Source organism: Malaclemys terrapin, chromosome 6 (genome assembly GCF_027887155.1).
Source record: "Malaclemys terrapin pileata isolate rMalTer1 chromosome 6, rMalTer1.hap1, whole genome shotgun sequence".
Lineage (NCBI taxonomy): Eukaryota > Metazoa > Chordata > Testudines > Emydidae > Malaclemys > Malaclemys terrapin.
Window position 1 is genome coordinate 15,044,414 of NC_071510.1, and position 16,571 is coordinate 15,060,984.

The following is a 16,571-nucleotide window of genomic DNA, read 5'->3' on the forward strand; positions in this document are numbered from 1 at the left end:
CTGATGCTGGTTTTTAGAGCCCCTATCAAGCAATTCATATTTCTTGTTTCAGTATGGAACTGTACACAGTTACAAAACATATTTAAGGTACTTTTGGATTTACAGAGGCTTTATTTTTGAGCACAGCCCATTCCTTTTTTCCCTGAGAGTGAAAAGATGCTGTAATTCATGTACAAGTATCCTTTCTTCAACTTACTGAAAAGATGCTATATAAAGGCGCTGTCTTGAAAAAGTCTGATGTAATATGGCTGAGAGTTTTAAGCTTGTCAGTTCCATTTGTTTCTAATTTTTGCATAGATGCTAAATTAAAAAAAAAATTGTTCAATATAAAAATCCTTTCCCTTCCCTTTTCTATGGTTCTTTAATTACAAGGTTGGGTGGCTTTTGTTAGGCCTACAGTATCTTGTTACTGATCTAGCAGAGAGCTTCAATAATTGATACATGAGACAATAGAGCTGCCTGCATGCAAACTGAGCCAATGAGCAAGCAGGCTTACTAGACAGCTGCTCTCTGTTAAACCAACAGGCGTCATTCTAGGGAGATTGCTGATCAACCTGTTAAGCTACTGTGTGTGTGTGTGTGTGTGTGACTGTGTATTTCTTTGCCTGATTATGATGCTTGCCTCCAATTCATTTGGGTGGTTTGGTGGCATGTTGACATGACAGCCTTCTTTGTGTAAGGTTAATTTTGTTTATCTACAATGCCAGACTTTTATGGATTCATCTTGTCTATTTTACCTCCACCCTTTTTGAAGATTTCTTTCATTTTGTTCTAAATGGCTTCATTCTCTATTGTGTCTATAATTCTCATTTACGGAAATAGGATTTGCATTTCTGCATTTGTAGATGTGCCTGCTGGAGGAAAGAGTAAAGTGTAACAGGTATTTAGTGTTCGTTGTTTCAGAGAAGAAAAGTATGCTAACAAACTGACTCCTCACCCTCTACTCTGCTCCCATTCTTATTTCCTGAGTGAAATTCTGAGAATTACTGTCTGTCTTTTTTCCTCCAGTTTGTGTTTTGTGAATATTTAATAGCAATGTCTTCAGTATTCCTTAAAAGGAAAAAAAAAGGTAAACAATGGACTTTTTGGTACAGTAGTTCTTATATAGCTATTGCCTCTCATGGAGGTGGAGTTAGTAAGCCAACGGGAGAGCTCTTTCCTGTCGGCTTAGAGTATCTTCACCAGACACGCTCCAGTAGTGTAGCTGCATTGGTGTACCTGTGCTGATGTAGATCTGCCTTTAAGCTATACTACAAATTTACATCTAGTTAATCTAATTAATACAGTTGTTGATAGTTACTGCTGGCTAAAAGAAAAACTATTCGCCATAGTGAACTGTTAAATCAGATAGCCATAGTCTTAGAGTAATATTGCTATAAAAGTTACAAAACAGGATCAGCAGAACATACAAGTATTTACAAGCACTATAATAAAGGCCCGTGTTGTCTGCAGGAAGCTGGGCTTAAATACTGCAGTAAGGTCCCTAGAGTCAGTGACGCTCTTAATTCTGTGGCAGCTTTATTTAATTTCCTCTCAAAATGTTTTTATATATGAAAATCTGTCTATATACTGTTCCATGTTTAATATAAAATAAACAGTGCATTTTACTTTGTCTTTATAGCTTCAGCTTTTATGTGCTGCAAAGTTTTATGCTAACAATGCATACCTGCATTGTAGAAGTTCTATGGGGGAGCTGGAAGCTTTGGCAGTTGCATAGCTGACTTCTGGGGAACTGTAGGAAGTCGTTTAGGACAGTGAGAAATATTAGATGGATGTTTTAGTCAACCTCAATGAGAAGATTTAGGTAGTTTCCATTTCAAGCTGTCTTGGACTCGTTAAGACAGCACTGCATCAGTTATGATTGGTTCATATTTTTAAAGTCTGTTTCCATCTGTGGAGCAGCAGGTGCACCAAACCTAGGCGGATCCGTGACCAAGGGGGCCCAGGTCACAACACTTGGAGTGGGGAGCCGGGCCCAGCCCCATGGGTCAAGAGCCATTGTTGTGGGATAATGGACTTTATTCAAATTTACGATTACGGTAAATGTAATTGTAACCTTACCAATAAGAGACTGCTCAGCAGTCTTATATGCAAGTTCTTGGCTGGCCTATTTATTTTTTAAGATTTGGGACCACGCTTGTTGGAAACTACTCCTTTCTTCAATATTTTTTGGCTGAAATATTATTTGGCATTAAGTGCCTTCTGCAAAATGTTCTTGCTCTGGATGTTTCAGGGAGAAATATTGTCTCAAAGCCTGATTTGGGGCCAGTGGATATGTAGATTTCTGAAGATAAGGCAAAACTTCTATACTATGTACTTTGGGTCTCATTCTGCGTTTGTACTGCATCAATCAAAAGCCTAAGTGATGAGCATCAGTAATTGATAGGGCTGTCAATTAATCGCAGTTAACTCCCGCGACTGACTCAAAGAAATTAATCGATTAAAAAAATTAATCGCGATCAATCGCAGTTTTAATCGCACTGTTAAACAGTAGAATACCAATTGAAATTTATTAAATATTTTGGATGTTTTTCTACCTATATATATATATATATATTGCATTCTCTGTTGTAATTGAAATCAAAGTATATATTTTTATTACCAATATTTGCACTGCAAAAATGATAAAGAAATAGTATTTTTCAGTTCACCTCATACAAGTACTGTAGTGCAATCTTTGTCGTGAAAGTGCAATTTACAAATGTAGATTTTTTGTTACCTAACTTCACTCAAAAACAAAACAATGTAAAACTTGAGAGCCTACAAGCCCACTCAGTCCTACTTCTTGTACAGTCAATAGCTAAGCCAAACAAGTTTGTTTACATTTACAGGAGATAATGCTGCCCTCTTATTTACAATGCCACCAGAAAGTGAGAACAGGCATTTGCATGGCACTTTTGTAGCTGGCATTGCAAGGTATTAATGTGCCAGATATGCTAAACATTTGTATGCCCCACCATTCCAGAGGACATGCTGCCAGGCTGATGACGCTCGTTTTTAAAAAAAAAAAAAAAAAAAGGTTAAATTTGTGACTGAACTCCTTGGGAGAGAATTGTATGTCCTCTGCTCTGTTTTACCTGCATTCTGCCATATATGTCATGTTATAGCAGTCTCAGGTGATGACCTAGCACACATTCATTTTAAGAATACTTTCACAGCAGATCTGACAAAACGCAAAGAACGTACCAATGTGAGATTTCTAAAGATAGCTACAGCACTCGACCCAAGGTTTAAGAATCTGAAGTACGATCCAAAATCTGAGAGGGACGAGGTGTGGAGCATGCTTTCAGAAGCCTTAAAAGAGCAACACTCTGATGCAGAAACTACAGAGCCCGAACCACCAAAAAAGAAAATCAACCTTCTGCTGGTGGCATCTGACTGAGATAATGAAAATGAACATGCATTGGTCTATGCTGCTTTGGATCGTTATTCAGCAGAACCCATCATCAGCATGGACGAATGTCCCCGGGGATGGTGATTGAAACATGAAGGGACATATGAATCTTTAGCGCATCTGGCACGTAAATATCGGCGACTCTGGCTACAACAATGCCATATGAATGCCTTTTCTCACTTTCAGGTGACATTGTAAACAAGAAGCCGGCAGCATTATCTCCTGCAAATGTAAACAAACTTGTTTGAGTGATTGGCTGAACAAGAAGTAGGACTTAGTGGACTTGCAGGCTCTAAAATTTTACATTTGTTTTATTTTTTGAATGCATTTTTAGTACATAATTCTACATTTGTAAGCTCAACTTTCATGATAGAGATTGCACTACAGTACTTGTATTAGGTGAATTGAAAAATACTATTTTGTTTTTTACAGTGCAAATACTTGTAATCAAAAATAAATATAAAGTGAGCACTGTACACTTTGTATTCTGTGTTGTAATTGAAATCAATATATTTGAAAATGTAGAAAATATTCAAAATATTTAAATAAATGGTTTTCTATTATTTAACATTGCGATTAATCTCGATTAATTTTTTGATCACTTGACAGCCCTGCTAATTTTGTATGTGAAGCTTGGTGGCTCTTTGAGTGATGGTCCCTGTGTGTATTCCACACATGGGTATGCATGCGTACTATGAGCCCAAGTCCAGAAATTCTTCAAAGCCGTGTTTGTTGAGTAGTAGCTCCCCTCCTGCTTCTGACCCAGGGCATAAAAAGCAGTGCGGGCTGATGCCTCTCCTATTCCTTCTTACCGCCTCGTGGCCTGAGTTGTAATTGTTTCCTCCTTCACTCACTAAAGGACTTGAGATCTACTCTGCAGTCCTTGGGACTTTACACTCCAGCCCCCAGAAGCAAACACCAGACCAAGACCAACCCCTCTACATGCTCCCTGTTACCAACATCCACCTGAGTCTCTGTGCAAAAGCTAAAGGATTCAGAAATCCTGATTCTTGGCTCCCTCTACTGCCACAGCCTCCACTTATTCGCAACAGCAGCCCAAAGGCCATTTTTTGACATACGGGTTGAGACCTCTGTACTATCACTGATGCCACCTGCTTCTTCTCCCTATCACCTTTTGGGGGCCGTCTTACTCTCTTTGCCCACAGCTGGAATGAGATCAAGACAAACAGTTGGGTCCTGGAAATTATCAATCAGAGATACTCTCTAGAGTTTCTCTCCTTCCCTCCTCACAAATTCCCTTCCCAATCCCTCTTCAGGGACCACTCCCACCAACTAATGCTTCAACACGAAGCGGAATCTTTTTTTACATCGGGGCAGGGGAGAGGAGAGGGGGCAGTAGAACGTGTCCTGCCACTTTTGCAGAACACTGTGTGGTCACTGTGGACTCTGCCTCCAATGCCGTATTCGGCTCCACAGTGCTGTCTTCTGTAACTGACCCATCTTCAAAGTCCCGGCCCTCCAGAAGGTGTACTGCTTGGGAGTCACCTACAGTGGTGCACCCATGGGACGCTGCTCTAAGAAGCTACTTACCTTGTGCAATAACAATGGTTCTTTGAGACGTGTCTCCCTATGGGTGCCCCATAACGCACCCTCTACTTCGGAGTTCTTGTCTGACTCTGCAGTAGAGAGAACTCTGAGGGTTAGCCTGTGCGTGCTGACCAGCCTCATGTTGTGCCGTGAGGAGAGACCACACATGCAGTGGACCTAATGGACACTGCTACCGAAGTTCTCTGATCAGCAGGGCAGGCACACGTACAGTGGCGCAACCATAGGGGGACACATCTCCAAGAACCATCATTACTGCACAAGGTGAATAACTTCTTCTTCCGCATCCCCCACAAACTATGGTGCACCAGTGTGTCTCACTGTTAAGCCACGTGGACACAAGCACCTATGTGAGGCCATTTGCCAGACTCCACCTGCAGTATCTGCAAGCTTGGCTCCACTCAATTTACTGGCCAAACAGGGACTGCATGACTGTGTACTTCCCTGTCAAATAGATTAAGCAGAAGCTTCTCTGCAGACCATGAATGGGAGAGTCATGACATATTTATATCTAACCAAGATATTTATACATGAGGTACTCTGTTATGTGACCTCCAAGTGAACAGAAAACCTCTCCTGTATTTTTCCAGGGGAACCATGGGTCACGATTCCCAGGGTGATGCTCTCCTGTTATCCTTGATATATGTCAGATATACCTTCCTCCCTACTACCACAAGTTATAGGGAAGATCTGTCACAGCAGAGCCACCATCCTCCTCCTAGCACACTACTGGCCCAGTCATTTCTGACTCATGGAACTTCTGATAATGTCCATACACCCATTAATCAGGATCAGCCCATTTCCAGATCTCCTAATCCAGGGCAGGAGGAAAATCAAGCATCCCAACCCAGGCTCACTCCATCTCACGGTCTAGTGTTTATATGGGCATTGGAAATAGAATGCTCATGCTCTGCCCCTGTTCAGGAGATCCTTAACCAAAGTAGAAAGGATTCTACTAGAGCCTGCTACCTAGCTAAATGGAGGTGGTTTTTGATCTGGGCATGTCTCCACTGACATTCACTAGAGTATTCCAGTTATCCCTAGGCTATTTTCTCTCCTTAAAGACTTCAGGTCTAGCCCTCAGTTTGCTATGGGTACACTTAACAGTGATTAGTGCCTTCCTCCTTCCAGTAGAAGGATGTTCTATCTTTACTCACCCAGCTTCTGTACAATTTATGAAGGGCTTGATCAGGACCTTCCCAGTGATTTTTAGACCTACACCTCCATGGGAGCATAACCTTGTCCTGTCGCCACTCCTGGGTGTGCTCTCCAAGATGGATAATCGGAAAAAAGCATTTAAAAAATACGCAGTAGGTTTTTAAAAGGTGGGTGGCTTCTGGTTTCCATTACTCTGGGCAGTGGAGTTTGATTGTGACCAGAGGGAATAAGGCATTATGAGAGAGTTGCTGGGGGACGGTTAGGGTTGACATAGGTTACATTTGCACCACATCAACCTCAGTATGTCGACCATGGCTCAACGCTATTTGGAGAAGTAGTTTTAGTGCGTCACCTTAACAGGGTGCTCCTGTTAACCAAAGACGCACTTGAGTGTGGATGCATGCACAAATAGGTAAACATAAGGTGACTTATGTTGATCTAGTTTTGTGGTATAGTCCAGGCCTTAGTGTGAAAGCGGAAAAAGCTCTAAATGTCCAGGCATTGGCTTGTGACTCATTCTTTTGGAAAGTAACTTTCCAGAAAGTATTTCCTCAGATAGTTCAGATATTGATATCTAGTTCTATAAATGGCTGATTTGGGGGATAATAAATTGTGAGCTCTTCAGGGTAGAGCTTATGTGCAATTTCAGTTCTGAGAGATGCCTAGCATGCTTTTGAGTGCTGTAAAATTACGCTTTTCTTTCCACTAATGATCTTGAAAAGTAGTGCTTTGTCAGCATGACATTAAGAATATCTTGGCCCCTGGGTTGGCCTATGAGACAACTAAGAGTCATCTGTTCATCTTTACTGACTGAATTTTAGTATTGTCTATGTGGTAGTATAGCTATTAAAACGTACTGCAGTCTGACTTCTGAAGTATTAAGAATAATTTAGGTTTTGCAGATGTTCTTAATGTTTTTATTTATGCAATACTTTCTTATAACAGATAATGTCTTATTCCTGACCGCATTCTGCTCCAAAAAATTAAAAATTCTGCACGCAATATTTTAAAATTCTGCAAAATTCTGCAAATTTTATTTGTCAGATAAATGTGGAGGCTCCAGCATGGCATTGGGGAGCACAGGCCATTGTTTGCACAGAGATGTGAGATCACTGTACAGCTCCCCCCACTCTGGACACAGACTCAGTGGTGAGGCTGCACCCAACCCTGATACAGCGCAAGGACTGGGCCTGCCCCAGGAGCACCTCCCTTCTGTGCCAGGTGAACTAGGTGTGGGCAGGCAGCCTCAGCAAGGCCGGATCCAAGTGTGGAGGGACTTAGTGTAGAGGGATCCAGATGTGGGTTGAGAGGGTTCCGTGTGGGGCAATCTGGGTGTGGGTGACTCAATGGGGGATCCAGGTGCAGGAGGAATCTGGATGCACAGGGGCTTGTTGGGGGTTCTGGGTGCAACGATAATGGGACTCTGCAGGGGGATCCAGGTTCACCAGGCTCAGTGTGGGGGTCTGGATGTGGGGGGATAGAGCTTGGCGGGGGGTCTAGGTGTGGGGGGCTCAGTGGGGAAATCCAGATGCTGGGTGAGTAAGGCTCAGTGGGGTGGGGATCCAGGTGCATGTGGCTCGTCGGGGTGGTCCAGGTGCAGGGGGAGTGGGGCTCATTGGGAGGGTTCTGAGTGCAGGTTGGTGAGGATTGGTGGGAGGGTCTGGGAATGAGGGGTCTGGATGCAAGGGGGTAGGGTGGATGTGGGAGCAGCTCCCTGTACAGGGATCCCTCCCCCTGCAGCTGAGGAGTGATGGGCAGGAAGCAGGGTGGTGGAAGGAGTTTGTAGAGCTTCCTGCAGCTGGGAGAGAAATCTGGGGGTGGGTCTGACCCGGCCTCGGATGCCGTGCAGGGGAAGAGGAAGTCCCGTCCTCCCCAGCCCAGGCAGAACACGCAGCTGAGCTCAGCGCACGGTAGGGAGCCTGGTCTCCCCCAGTCCTGCCCCCTGCCCCACAGTGATTTACCTCTCTGCCAGCTGCCCTGGGTACCCGAAACACTGCTGGGGAGGGTTGCATGACTGCACTTGTGGCTTCCCTGTCAGAAAGTCATTTTTCTGCAGGTGACATAAATTCTCTACATGTGCAGTGGCACAGAATTCCTTCAGGAGTAATGTCTGCCTGTTTTGTTTTTCTTTCAAGATGTATTGCTACTCTTAAATTTAAGTAATTAAAGATGGCCAGTTTATGGTTGTAAAGCAAGCAAATATATGTTGTAGCCCATAGAGCTATGTAGCCTGGTTGCTTGCTTTTATTATATCCTTTCTTATGTGTGTGTTTGTTTATTATAATAGACTTATAGCTTTGTATTAGCATATTTTTGGCAGTAATGCAAAAAACCTACCAGACACATACTGTGTGATGAGCTAAAGCATGTTAGCATACATATTTGTGATCTTTAGCATACACAAGTAACCTACTGATTTGCCCTCTATAAAACTTAACAGCTACACCACAAAGAACCTGGAAATCACCACCACGAAACCAGTTCAGGCCAGAAAAAGCAGATGTGAGAATGAGCTGATTGTCATCAATGTGTATGACTATGCCAGCCTATAGAGTAAGCACACCCTGATATTATGTGGGGGAGGAAATTGGACATGGAAGGTTGGGAATGTGGTGCTAGGCTCTATAAGAGGGGCAACCACCATGTTTGTTTAGTCTAGTTAGTTTTTTCTTGGGTCTTTCTTGGCTTTGTTTCTGGCTTTCTAGCATCTCCTAAGTTTTTTGTCTTCCAGTTGAGCATTGAGGGAACCATCAGACTCTTGTTTGGCATGCCAGAGACCAGGCTGGTTCTTTGTCTCTTACCACCAGGTTCTCAAGGAAGAGTGTGATTATGTTTATCTAGGAAGTTTTATAGTAAATGATACCATATGAACCTCTAGAATAGTACGATTTCCTTTTTCATTCTGGTTGATTACTTTTTCATTTGATTACTAGTCCATTTATATCAATAAACGTCTTTAAGGCTGTATTTTGTTCTCAGCATGAATGTCCTTGTCATACATCCCCTGGGACAAGAACCTTATTATCTTCTGATCAGATCAATTGGCTAGACTATAACCTTTATTATATGACCAATAATATTAATCACCTTAAAATCAGGCAACGATGTTCTGCCATGAAGTATACATGAATAACTCATTAATGCAGACATTTAGTTTTTTCATGCTAAGATTTACACGGGAACAACGTTTTATGTTAATTTTCAAGATCTTGCTAGTACACATTTTCATAACCTCTTACAGAAGAGGCTGCAGATACATACATTAGCAAAACTGTCACTACTGGTCTCTCTCCTGAGTGGCTGGCCTGAATCTATTTCTAAAGAACAGCCCATTTTTCTATTGGTATAAAATGCATTTGAGTTAGGAGACTGCCTTTTCTAGCATGTGCTATGGCAGCAATCGAGATCAGCTGGGATGAATAAGATGATATTCTGGCCTACACTTAACTATCAGTGGGTTTGTGGCAGAGCACTTTTGATGAAGGGTCCTTGTCTCTTGAACACGTATCCCCTAATGTTCCAGGCCTTAGTTCAGCGAGGCAATAAAGGATATACGTAATATTAATCATGTTTAAAAGTTCATCGTAATTCAGAGACCATGTTCTCCATAAGATTCTGGAAGCTTTGCAGAACAGGAACTGATTCTGAAAATGTGAAGAAGCATGTGTTTAAGTCCCATTGACTTGAATGGAACTTAAATGTGTGCTTAAAGTGAAATAGGTAATAAACAATTGTTAGAGGAAGAAGTTTTTTATAATGTGAAACTTTTTTTGAGAAATTACCTCTTTTTCAGAAATGACATTGCAAAATCATTTCAATTTATATACTGAAAAAATTATCTTTAAGGCGGCTATTGTATTTAACATATTTATAAAATTTATACATACATTGGGGGGGTAGATACTGGGGAAGGTGAAGATCTTTTAAGATAAATGGCAATATTGGCACAAGAAAAAATGTATATAAACTGGCAACCAACAAATTCAGGTTGGAAATTAAAAGGGTTCTGACCATCAGGGGTGAATTTCTGGAACAGCCTCCCAATAGGAGATAATTAATAACTTAATTAGTTTTAATAACTGGACAAATTTATGAATGTGATTGTATGATAAGTTTGTTTGTGAGGGTAAGGGGCAGGGTTCATCAGCCTTGGGGCTCCCTTCCTATTTGTCCTGTATCCTTAAAAGCTCATACTTCAGGATTTCAGCCAGCCATGTGTACGGGCCAGGAAGGGAGTCTCCCTTTCGCCCCCAAGTGTATTCTGTTTTGTTTTTATTTTATTAAATCATCTTCTGAAGCACTAGGGATGGCCATAGCTGAAGATAGGACTTTGGACGGAGAGGGTTGGGGCTCTGGGTAGCACCAAACATTCTCTTTCCCAAATGCTTGGCTGGTTGGTTTTAGCTCATATACTCAAGGTCTAATTGATCACCATATGTAGAGTTGGGAAGAAATTTTCTTCAGATCAGATTGGCAGTGAACTGGGAGGGGGGGATATTTACTTTTTTTTTTTTTTTTTTTTTTTTTTTTTTGCCAGTATGGGTGCAGGCCACTTGCCAATATTATCTGGGTATGTCTTATGTAATTGTTTCCCTGCCATTGCAAAAGCCTTGGGCAATGGTGCCCCATTGGTACCTCCTATTCTCTGCATGTGAAACATAATAGTTTAGTCTCCTGTGAACTGTAATACTTTGGTCTATTTTCAGTTGTTGGGTTTAGTGTGCAGGTGCTCAGAAAGTGTTGGTGACCGGTGACATACAGGAGGTCAGACAAGATGATTTGATGTCTATTTGGCCTTAAACTCTGATTTAGAAGCATCCTTTTTAAAAAGTGTCTTGACTGGCTTTGGATTTAAATTTTCAACTAAAACATTCCTTTGTCTATATTCTTCCTATAACTAAATTCTCTCCCTGCTAAGGTGCCACCTCAGTGTTATGTGGATTATCTCCTTCCAGCGCTGACACCCCCCACCACTTCTGTTGCTCGTTCTCACCCTGCCACCTGTCCCTCTGTGACTCAAGGTGCTCACTTTGTGGCTTTGTCCTTCAGCCAGGTCACTGTGCTTTCCCCCTTCCAGGAGTTATCAAAGTCTCTCTATCCAAAATGGCCATTTTCTCCCTCTCTGCCCTGACTATGCCACTTTCCCATGGCTGGTTGAGAAACCTGAGCCTGCCCTCTACTCTGGATTCCAGCTTGGGTACCTAATCCGCAGTCAAGGTCTGTGAGGTCCCACTTTGCTGCCCTTTCTCTGAGACTTTTCCTACTCCACCTTTTGCTACTCCACCTCCATCTTAGGCTTTCATTCTTTAAACCCTTCTTTCAGGGCCTGCAGTCCCTGGGGTTCTACTCACACCTGAGTTGCCTTCCTGCCCTCTCTAAAAACCAGTGTGACTACAGGCTCCCTCCCTACAGTCCTTTTCTGCTGCCAACCTCCTGGCTTTATACTAGCCCTGCCTGTTCCTTCTCAGCTGGGTTCCTTCATCAATCTGTGGTTACTTGGGCTACCTAATTCTCATCAGCTATGACTTGTCCACTGAATTGGCCCCATCTCGGCCTCATTAACCTTTCCAGAATAGTGTGGGCTGAACACCCCCACCACACTTCCCTCCAAAAAAGTTAAAAAAAAAAAAAAAAAAAAAAAAAAAAAAACTTTTGCAGGTCTTGGTCACAAAATGGACTAAACCCAGATATGTCATCCACTAATATTAACAGTTTGAGTCAACTTTTTAAAGTGACTATTGGAAATACAGAAACATTCTTCATAATGAACTTTTTCCACATACTATATTGCTGTTGTAATGTACAACAGACATGATGCCTTGAATGACTAGCGACATGTTTACAACTAAATATTGTATCTTGTCAAAATTGTTCATTTTTGTGTTGCTTATATTGATATTTAGTTGAGTCCTTGGATATCTCTTGGTAGACTTTTTATGGTAGGTCTGATCAAATAAATCTTTATATGGTTAATGCTGCTTATCTTGATATATTAAATATAAACTGTATTATAGTAGAATAAGCAGTAGATTAGTCCAGTCTTCAGTTTAATATAGCTAAGCTCATTTTCAGAAAACATTAGCACCTTGAAATATAATGGCCAGCTAGAGTGATGTGGCTGGCGACAACATTTGCATTTGTTCTCTTCGTTGTTGAAATGCACGTTCTTCAATATATCACAAAAATATGTGGTGGGCAGCTTTTAAAAACAATTGTGAAATGTAAAACTAGGAAAGTCAGTGATTAAAGTCATTCATTAGTTATATTAAAAGGTTCACTGTTGCCCAGAAGTGCCTTTGCTGATAATCTTGCATTTTATCTTTCAGCGTGGATCTGACGAGCTTCTTTCTTCTGGTATCGCTAACGGGCCTTTTACCATGAGCAATTCTACTCCAGCTACAGGTATATTTAAGAAAATAATTGTAAAGTTTACCATAGTTTTACAGCTTGTGAATGTTAGCACAGTTTCAGGAAATCTGATTTTCTTTATTTCCTTCATACTCTCGTGTAACCTTTTTATGAGCAGCCCCCCCAGAGTCTTAGACTCTTGCAGAGAGAGCAAATTCAGGCCCTTGGGGAGCAAAAGTGCCTAGATTTACTCTGTAGTGAACCCTTCTCGCAGTTTAATGAGTGGTGTTGGATTCTAGAACTAATCTACATACCCCCTCCCCCCAATTAGAACCTGAGGAACCCATTCTGATTGGTGAACATATTCCCTGCTTCCTTGAAACCTGAACAAAGATTTACTACAGAGCAGTGGGACCTACAAATAATCAAAAAGAGATATAGAACTAAATTTAAAAACACCAGAAATTGTTTTGTTCAGCACTGGTGAAGTCACTCAGTTTCATTGATATAATGGACCAAGGATTACCTCCTCTGAGGAGGCATGATCAAACCAGTAATCTCTGTAGAAATTCTCAGGTACCCATTCTTTATGCTTTCCTCCCATTCCATTGTTAAGAGTGATTCAGAAGATTGAGATGAAATCCAGAACAATTCTGATGACTTAATGCTAGCCGAAGAGGCCTGGTTCTTTGAGACCACCTGCTTCACTGAGCATTCATCTCTTCAGCTTTCGCTTCAAAAATGTGGTTGTATGGGTTGTTAGTTTAATGTTTTTATATACATGTATAGTATGTAGTGTAATTATATAGTTTATAAAGTTAATAGTTTATGAAGTTTTACTTAAGTCTGTTTCCTTTATTAGAAAAGACTTTTTTTTTTTCCCTTTGAGTCTTTCCTCAGTACCAAGGAATGAGATCCAATGGTGGCGGGCAGGTCTCCGGACTTTAAAATCTGCCCTTTTCTTGGAGAGAGCTATGCCTACCAATGTTGCACATACAAAATGTTTATTTTGTTTAGGGAAGTCTCGTATACCTACTAAGTGCCATTTATGATTCTTTTTGTAAGCACAGTGCGCGCACACAGGGCTTGTGATGTCCCTTTGAAGTAATATTTGATGTAAAAGACAATGCATATGTCTCTGAATCTGAGAATCCCTCTCAGAAGCAGTCTATTCTTGCTTATAGATTCTAGGACTGGAAGGGATCTTGAGAGGTCAAGTCCAGTCCCCTGCCCTCATGGCAGGACCAAATACTGTCTAGACCATCCCAGATAGACATTTATCTAACCTACTCTTAAATATCTCCAGAGATGGAGATTCCGCAACCTCCCTAGGCAGTTTATTCCAGTGTTTAACCACCCTGACAGTTGGGCACTTTTTCCTAATGTCCAACCTTCAAAATTAGTTCCATCGAGTGCTCCAGCTGTTAGATACATAACTCTGGGGCTCTAAGAGATTGTCTGACTCTGTGATCTCATGCTTCTATCAAGCACTCTGAGCTTTCCATCAGTCTTCCTTAGTTCAGTCAGTCAGTCTGGCTCCTGCTGCCCGAGGCAGGACGGAGCAAAGATCTCCAGATGGGGCTTAGCACTGGTACCATTGCTGATAATGACTGAGAAGGCTAAAAGTGCTGACTTGTCTAAGCAGGCTCCTTTGAAATCACATTGGTACCATGAGTCTTAATAGACTCCAGAATCACATTCTTCACCTGCAGTGCTGCATCCTCTATATTTGGTAACCAACATCGATTCATCTGCACAATTAGCATGAGTGCCATGTACCACAGATTCATTAGTACTGCACCCTGATAAGACCTCTAAGACTTTGGCTACACCTTTTAGTTAATATACCAATACCAATTGTTTGATTCCATTTGACATTCAGTCTTAAAAATGTTCAAGAGATCAAATAACCAAACTTAACCTAATATATTGTCTAAAGACAAATCAGTACAATATGAAAAGGAGACATACATAACTATCTTCAGTGAAGTGAATTATTGCAGCATGTTCATCTTTCACAGAAGGTATGCTTCGACGGTATGCATTTCACCTAATAGTATTTATAGTATGATTTTTACAAGTTACAAAACTGCTTAACCCACTAGTTTGTACCAGTTTTGTCCTGTTCTTTCCAGTATCTCGTTCTGAGTACTACATTTGAAGTGCTGATGAGCCATGAAAGTACTCCGTAACTGTACTCAGTACAATGTTTTCATGAGTCTTTGCTTTGACAAGTTTCCTATTTTCTAATGCCAAAGCTGACTTCATCTTTGCAAAGTGTTGTGGGACGCTTGACGTGGATAAACAGAACTGTGGGATAGGCATAATACATTCAGTTAACATAACTTCCCAACACTTATTATGTACATAATGTCTATTGATGTGGTGTATATTAAATCTAACATATATCGGATAACAGGCACCATTGGTCATAATACACTTGACAAAGATACCATCTTTTTAATCCAGTGAGGCTGCTTTTACATTTCCTGCAGACCTGATTATCACTTCAGAACAAGTCTCTCTTTTTCTGGATGTCGCTTCCTTTGTAGGGTGAACTGATTTCTAACAGCAAGCAGGAAACCTTGATTTAAATAATCATTTTAATCTTGGTTTTCATATATAGTTTTTAGTTATTTTCCTAAAAATATTATTTATTCTTATTGGTTAGTAACTATTAAAATAATTTGATATGCAGCTCTATGTAGCATTTACACTTAATTTGGTGGTGGTTCTGGTGGGAGGATATACTATGTAATAGCTTAAATAAATGTGTGTGGATATAGTGTAACATACCCTTAGATGCTTAATTTTTACTTTTTATTACATTAGAAAATAGTGAATGACACATTTCTTATTTATCTAGATTACTTTTTTACTTGTGTATCAAGCTGCATTTAGATGGAAATTGGAAATCAATTTAAAAATGCACAAACCAGCATTTTTAAAATGTGTATTAGTTAAATAAAACTACCTTAAATGTGCTGGATTCATGAAGGAAAAAAACTTTATCAAAACATCCTTTGTTCAACGAGTCTTAAATACAAAACAAGTATTTTTTGTAGTTAGTGAACTGAACTGATTGTTTCTGGTCACTGTCCTTCAAGATGTTAGAACTAGTAATTCTTCTTTGAGTGCTTGCGCATGTCCATTCAACTTAGATGTGTGTGCTCGCCACATGCACCCGTGCCGGAAGTTTTTCCCTCAGCAGTATCTGTAGGGGACTGGCTCCAGCACCCCCTGGAATGGCATGCACATGCTGCAGAATATAGAGCGCCGATGGTTCTCCTCCCCCTCCCCCCCCCCAGTTCCTTTTTGCCACGGTGCTGGAACTGTTGCTGCTTCAGCTAGTGCTGTTGCTACTCATTCGTACAAACTAGTTATCTCTTGTATTATAGTGTGTATAGTTTTCTGTTAGTGTTTATAAATCCCTTAGCTATAGTTAGACACTTCGTAGGTCCCGAATGGGACTTTGCCTCAGGACAGGGCATGCTCCAGTCCCCAGGCTTTATGCCCTGTGATCACTGCAAGAGGCTCATCATGCCCATTAGTGATCCACACAGCAGTTGTCTGCGTTGCTTGGATTTTTCATTCATGAAAAATGCAAAATTTGCAAGTCCTTCAAGCCAAGGACTAAGAAGGAGTGCGATATTCGTTTAAGAGCACTCCTTATGGAGTCGGCTCTCACCCTGTCACTGGAGCAACGCTCCGATCCGGCACTGAGCACCATGACCTTGGTACGCAGTGCCCCACTGGGACCGTCCACTAGCCGGCACCGATCCCCATCCGTGGCTCCGACCAAGAAGCCCAAGAAGATGGTGCAAGGTCGGTTTCCACCGTCCTGCAAGGGAAAGGATAAGACTGGGTGTGAGCAAAGTCCCACGCCAGGCAACTTCACCCACGTCGGGATTTCGGGCCCAAGCTCCTGTGGAGTGACAAAGCCCAACCTGCTCCCTGCTGGCTACCCTAGATAGCGGCAGAGGCTTCCGTTCGCGCCGTGTGCTGTCCATGCCGAAGGCCCTGCAGGTGACGCAGGAGATGATGTCCCTTCCAATGCTGTCTACACCAGAAGGGATACTACCCCTCCCCGTCCCTTTTCAGGGAC

General features: G+C 41.5%; 1 protein-coding gene across 2 annotated transcripts in view; it reads left to right on the top strand.

The window, feature by feature from the left end:
* Nucleotides 1-16,571, top strand: part of PTBP3 (polypyrimidine tract binding protein 3) — a 105,142-nt gene that overhangs the window by 32,202 nt on the left and 56,369 nt on the right. For both annotated transcript variants that reach the window (XM_054033234.1, XM_054033233.1), the window contains one exon: nt 12,445-12,520. In XM_054033234.1, coding sequence (XP_053889209.1) covers nt 12,496-12,520 — 25 coding nt within the window. In that variant the 5' untranslated portion in view covers nt 12,445-12,495. The remainder of the gene's footprint in view (nt 1-12,444; nt 12,521-16,571) is intronic.